A 1,423-nucleotide genomic window follows, 5' to 3' on the forward strand; every position below is an offset into this window, starting at 1 on the left:
CCCCCCCCCCCCCCCCAGCCGAAGACCCCTCCGGCACAGCTTGCCTGACTAGCCGCCTCCGCCATGTTCTCGGTCATGCCTTCCCTCGCCACCCTGGCCCGCGCCTCCCTGATCTACGTGCGCCATGATGCACTGCACGCCGCGCCCCGCCCTGCCATCGTTGTCCATGCCACTGACCACGCCTCTGCCCCATGGCGGCGGTGCCCCTTGCCCCCGGACAGGCCGCCATCGGCCGGGTCGTTGGCGCCTACCTCGGCTTCTGCCGCCCGGACCAGCTCCGCAAGTACCTGTACACCATTGGCGCCGTGGAGGGTGCGCACATGCCCCGGCATTCCGGGATCCGGCCCCTCGCTCCCGCCCTCACCCGCCTCTCGGATATCCGCCCCCCCTTTGCTGCTTGAACACGCTAACCCAACATCCTGTCCATCCATCCATCTCTCTCTCTCTCTCTCCCGGGGCCGACTCAGTCACCCCCCTGGCCGGCCGCATCTTCACCATGTGGGTCACCCTGACCGGTGTCCTCTGCGTCGTGGCCGCCCACCAGTTCCACGTCCAGGGTACGGGCATTCGAATCGGCTGCTGCGCCCCCCCCCCCCCCCTCCCCCCCTGTCCCATGGATCTCCCCCGCCTTGCTGACACGCACGCACGCCGGCGCCCCGTCCCCCGGGACCAGCCTTCCGCCTGACTGCCATTGCCTCCTTCGGCCTGGCCTTCTCCCACTTCATGTCCGAGGTCTTCATCTTCCGCACCCTGCGCTTCAAGGACACCTACTCCACCATGGCCGTGGCCCGTAAGTGCTTTCTTCCCCCTGCCCCCCGCCCCTCTGCCACCCACCTCCCTCTCCCCCGCAAAGACCCCGTGCCCTGACCGCCTTGCCATTTTGTCCCCCCGGTGGATGGAAACCCACCCCCGACGCGTCCATGTACACGCATGCGCGGACGCCCATGCGCGCATACAGTCACCTGCACCGTCCTCCTGACCCTCAACGAGCTGATGGGCATGTAAGCGGCGGCGTGCTGCATGGCCCCTCTTGGCCCCTCCCCCCCCCCCTTCCCTTGCCCTGCCCTGCGCGCGTAGGACGGCCGGACTATGCCAGTTGAGTCCACCACCTGCGAATGTGCGCCTCCGCCTCTTGTGGGCCGTCTCAGACATGTATATATATAATGCACACATTTTTTCCGCGCACATCCATGCATGCGTACATATACAACACGGCCTCGATCGGCACAAGTGGAGGTATATCGGAAAAAAGATGTGCACCCCTTGCTCCTCGCCCCTTCCCCAAAGGAAAAAACCCCGGAGGGCACACAAGAAGGCGATACAGGGGGGGGGGGGGGGGGGGGGGGGCGTGGTGCTAGCCCAAGCAGCCACGCCCCGCCAATCAACTGCCAGGGGAGGAGGAGGAGGAGGCGAGGAGAAACGG

The 1,423-nt window shown here is 66.7% G+C and overlaps 2 protein-coding genes across 2 annotated transcripts in view; one reads left to right on the top strand and one right to left on the bottom strand.

Annotated features, from left to right (window-relative positions):
* Positions 1–17: 17 nt before the first annotated feature.
* H696_04712 (hypothetical protein) lies at positions 18–1,035 on the top strand. Its single transcript, XM_009498575.1, has 5 exons — positions 18–117; positions 222–312; positions 468–557; positions 674–790; positions 959–1,035. The coding sequence occupies exons 1-5, from the start codon at positions 64–66 to the stop codon at positions 1,003–1,005; spliced, it is 399 nt and encodes a 132-aa protein (XP_009496850.1). The 5' UTR covers positions 18–63; the 3' UTR covers positions 1,006–1,035.
* A 52-nt stretch (positions 1,036–1,087) lies between these two features.
* Positions 1,088–1,423, bottom strand: part of H696_04713 (ULK protein kinase) — a gene marked incomplete at both ends in the record, with an annotated part of 6,178 nt that continues 5,842 nt past the window's right edge. The window contains 2 exons of the mRNA XM_009498576.1: positions 1,088–1,109; positions 1,203–1,216. Coding sequence (XP_009496851.1) covers positions 1,088–1,109; positions 1,203–1,216 — 36 coding nt within the window. The remainder of the gene's footprint in view (positions 1,110–1,202; positions 1,217–1,423) is intronic.

The sequence above is a fragment of the Fonticula alba genome, assembly GCF_000388065.1.
Source record: "Fonticula alba strain ATCC 38817 unplaced genomic scaffold supercont2.8, whole genome shotgun sequence".
In the NCBI taxonomy this organism is placed as follows: Eukaryota; order Rotosphaerida; family Fonticulaceae; genus Fonticula; species Fonticula alba.

Excerpts from the sequence above, each read along its gene's own strand:
- H696_04712 (XM_009498575.1), top strand. The coding sequence starts at position 64 with ATGTTCTCGGTCATGCCTTCCCTCGCCACCCTGGCCCGCGCCTCCCTG. Across the intron at positions 313-467 it reads CACCATTGGCGCCGTGGAGG|TCACCCCCCTGGCCGGCCGC; the intron begins GTGCGCACATGC and ends GGGCCGACTCAG. Across the intron at positions 558-673 it reads CCACCAGTTCCACGTCCAGG|CCTTCCGCCTGACTGCCATT; the intron begins GTACGGGCATTC and ends CCCCGGGACCAG.